Source organism: Carlito syrichta, unplaced genomic scaffold (assembly GCF_000164805.1).
Source record: "Carlito syrichta isolate Samal-C Ts95f unplaced genomic scaffold, Tarsius_syrichta-2.0.1 Scaffold314008, whole genome shotgun sequence".
Classification (NCBI taxonomy): Eukaryota; Metazoa; Chordata; class Mammalia; order Primates; family Tarsiidae; genus Carlito; species Carlito syrichta.
In genome coordinates, this window is record NW_007258104.1 from 160025 (window position 1) to 164210 (window position 4186).

General features: G+C 43.1%; 1 protein-coding gene across 2 annotated transcripts in view; it reads left to right on the plus strand.

The window, feature by feature from the left end:
- LY96 (lymphocyte antigen 96) overlaps positions 1-4186 on the plus strand; it is a 37329-nt gene that overhangs the window by 4533 nt on the left and 28610 nt on the right. The window contains exon 2 of one of the 2 annotated variants that reach the window (XM_021718917.1): positions 3084-3173. The exons of the other annotated variant lie outside the window; for it this stretch is intronic. Within the exon in view, the coding sequence (XP_021574592.1) occupies positions 3084-3173 (90 nt within the window). The remainder of the gene's footprint in view (positions 1-3083; positions 3174-4186) is intronic. 2 annotated transcript variants of the gene reach the window in all.

Here is a 4186-nt window from a genome sequence, read left to right on the forward strand (position 1 = left end):
AAAAAAAAAAAAAAAAAAAAAGAAATTAGGAAATTAGGAAGGAAGGCCTCATTGAGACAGTGTTATGTATGTATGTGTGTATGCATGTATGTATGTATGTATTTATGTATTTGAGTCAGTCTCACTCTGTCACTCAGGCTGGAGTACAGGTCTCTATAGCCTCGACCTGATGGGCTCACGTGATCCTTCCACCTCAACCTTCCAAGTAGCTGGAGTCACAGGCGTGTAACACCATGCCTGGCTAATTTTTTGATTTGTTGTAGAGATGAGGCCTTGTCAACTTGCACAGGCTGGTCTCAAATCCCTGGGCTCAAGCAATCCTCTTGCCTCTGCCTCCCGAAGTACTAGGAATGCAGGTGCGAGCTACTTCTCCACTGGCTAGAAGGTGTCATTTAGCAAGGACTTAGAATAGTTGAGGGAGTGAGCCACACAGATATCTGGGGAAAGCGGTAGAGGAAAGAACAAGGGCCAAGGCCCTGAGGTGGGAACATGTCTGATGTGTTGGAGGGATAGGAAGGAGGCCTGTGTGGTTGTGATTGAGGTGGTAAGAGGGATAGTAGTAAAAGATGAGGTCATAATGGGAAATGGAGACGAGGTGAGACCCCTGCAGATTAGAAGGATGACCCATATTTTACTGTGGGTAAAGCTTGATCTCATTTCTTGTTGAGTCAGTTGAATGAAATTTAGTTTAATAAGTCTTTATTGAACAGGCATCAGATTTAGTAATTACACTAAAGGATACTGAAAATGCAAAGGTTTTTGGGTTTTTTTTTGAGACACGATTTTGCTTTGTCATCCAGGCTAGGCTGTAGTGGTACAGTTATAGCTCACTGCAGCCTGGAAATCCTGGGCTCAAGTAGTTCTCCTGCCTCATCCTCTCATATAAGGACTCCCAGCTGGGACTAGAGTCATACACCACCATACCTGGCTTGGTGTGGATATTTTTAGTTCATTTTATTTGATGTTCTTTGGACTTCTTGGATTTGTATTTCTATTTTCTTTCTCAGATTTGGGGAGTTTTCCACCATTGTCTCATTGAATAAGCTTTCTCTAGTCCTTTTTTCCCCCTCTACTTCTGGAACTGTCATAATGTCTGCTTGATGGTGTCCCATAATTGCCTTAAGCTTTCTTCACTCTTTTTAAAAAAATTCTTTTTTCTTTGTGTTCCTCAAATTGAATTATTTCCAGTGATATCTCTGAGTTTGCTATTTTTTTTTTCTTCTGCTTGATCTAGTCTACAGCTGAATTCCTGTAATAATTTTTTTTGGTTCAATTATTGTATTCTTCAGCTCCATGATTTCTATGTGGTACTTTTCATTTTTTTTATTTTTTATTTTTTGAGTTGGAGTCTTACTCCGTCGCCCAGGCTGGAGTGCATTGGCACACTCATGGTTACCCCAGTGTTGACTGGCTGGGCTCAGGTGATCCTTCCAAGTAGCCAGAACTATAGGCATGCGCTATCACGCCCGGCTAATTTTTTTTGGATTTATTTTAGAGATTTGGTCCCGCCAAGTTACCCAGGCTGTTCCTGAACCTGTGGGCTCAGGCAATCTTCTCACCTCAGCCTCCCAAAGTGCTGGGATTACAGGCTTGAGCTACTGTGCCCGGTCTGTGTGGCACTTTTTATTGTTTTCTCTTTTTTCTCATGACTCTCATTGCATGCATGCATTAGTCTCTTGACCTTGATGAGCATATTTTTTTTTGAGTTGGAGTCTCACTTTGTCATTCAGGCTGGAGTACAGTGGTGTGCTCATGGCCACTACAGCCTCGACCTGCTGGGCTCAAGCAATCCTTCTGCCTTAGCCTTCCAAGTAGCTGGAACTGCAGGTGTGCGCCACTACACCCAGCTAATGTTTTGGTTTATTACAGAGGCGAGGTCTTGCCGAGTTGCCCAGGCTGGTCTCGAGCCCATGGGCTCAGGCAATCCTCTCACCTCCACTTCCCAAAGTACTGGGATTACAGGTATGAACCACCACACCCGGCCTCAATGAGCATTTTTATGACAGTTTATTCTCTGTCGGGTAAATCACATGACTTCATTTCCTTAGTTCCTTTGTTTGAAACATCTTTACATGATTTTTCATTTTCTTTGGCTCACTCTTTTGGGCGACTGCATGTTAGATAAAACAGACACCTCTTACAATCCTCATGGATTGGCCTCACACAGGAAAAGACCCTCACCCATTCGCCAGGTCAGAGATTCTGGGGATCTCTACCAATTCTCTTCCACTTTAGGAGGAAGCAGGCACCTATGTCATTTGTTCATTCATTTCGTGCCAAGCTTGAGATGGGGTGGTGGAGAGGAGCCATGGCACCTCTCGGCCCGAGTTGCTGACTTCATTCTTTTCCAGGATGCTATACTATGCCTCACCTGTGGGAGCTCCTGAGTTGGTGAGACAGATACTAATTTTGAGGGGTTCTCCAGAGAGGTTGGGAAGCTAGATGCATGGCCAACTCTTTCCCTCCACAGGAAAAGCTGAGAACTGGGATTTTTTTTGCATCAGCTTACTCTGTGCTGAGCAGAGAGGATCAAGCAATGATGCATACCAGTCCAAGTCACTGTCTTTATTCTCTTCTGAGTGGTAGACTGTGCCAGACCCATAAGAACTCCAAGACTGGCAAGACAGAATCTGGTCCTTTGGGGAGTTCCCATAGAAAAGGTGTGGTGCTAGACATGTGATCCATCTTCCCTCCCATGGGTGAAACCGGGAGTCCGGGGTCTCTTCCTGATTGTACAGTGCTGTGCTGGGTAAGTCTCAGGATAGAGGGTGTCCTAAATCTCCCTACTTGTTCTGATGAGTCTGGCTTCATGTTCTTCTGGGATGCAGGGGTGTTTCACTTAGTTTGATTTCTCACAAAGGCAATTTGTCTGTGAATTGGTTTGTGGGAGCAAAGAGAATCCAGGGCTTCCTATTCTGGCATGTTGTTGATATCATTCCTCTGGGGAGTTATTCTCAACCATCAATTTTTCTCTTTATATAATTTTAATACAAAAGTCATCTTATAGAGGTTGATATCCAGAATATTATACTTATCGGAAGTGATTTATAATAATTTACTGACATTATCTTTATTTCATTTAGATAACATGAAATACCCTATTTCAATTAAAGTCGAACCCTGTATAAAATTGGTGGGAAGCAAAGGATTGTTGCACATTTTCTTCATTCCAAGTAAGTCTACATTTTTGTTTTTATAAATCAATTAAAGAGTTTAAGAAATAGAAACGACTGTGATCCAAATATGTTTTTTATTAGCTATCTATTGCTATGTAACAAATTACTACAATCTTAGCGGCTTAACATAGCACAGATTTATTATCCCATAGTCTCTGTGAATCAGTAGCTTGGGCATGACATACCTGTGTCTGCTCCCATAAGGCTTCAATCAAGTTGCTGAGCAGGACTGAGGTCTCTTCTGAGGCCCCAATAGGGAAAAATCTACTTCTAAGCTCATGTGGCTGTTGGCCGTATTCTGTTCCTTGCTGGCTGTTGGCCACCCCTCAGTTTCTTACCTTATGGGCCTTTGCTACATGGCTGCTTGCTTCTTCAAAGCCAGGAAGGAGATTAGTCAGCTAACAAGAAAAAAGTCACAACATTTTGTAGCATAATCACAGAAGTGACACTCGATCACATTTGGTAATTTTATTGGTTAGAAGCAAGTCACGCCTGTAATCCCGCGCCTTTGGGAGGCTGAGGTGAGTGGATTGCCTGAGCCCGCGGGTTTGAGACCCGCCTGGGCAGGTGAGACCTCATCTCTATGATAAATCAAAAAATTAGCCGGGTGTGGTAGCGCATGCCTGTAATTACAGCTACTCGGAAGGCTGAGGCGGAAGGATCGCCGGAGCCCAGTAGGTCGAGGCTGCGGTGGCCGGGAGGGCCACTGCACTCCAGTCTGGGCAACAGAGTGAGACTCCAACTCAAAAAAAAAAAAAAAAAAAAAAAAGAAGCAAGTCACTAGGCCAGTCCATACTGTGAGGAGGGAATTATGCAAAGATGTGTAGTAGTAATGGAAATAACTTGAGACTTCTAACAATCCGACAGGTATGTCCTGTCAGCCATTAGCTATTCAGCTGATAAGTAATGTTAGATTTCTGTTCAAAGTTAGATTTCCAGTCAAAGACCTGTTTGTGAGCAAGCTGGGATTTTTTTCAAAAGATGATCTTGTTTTTTTTTTTTTTTTTTTG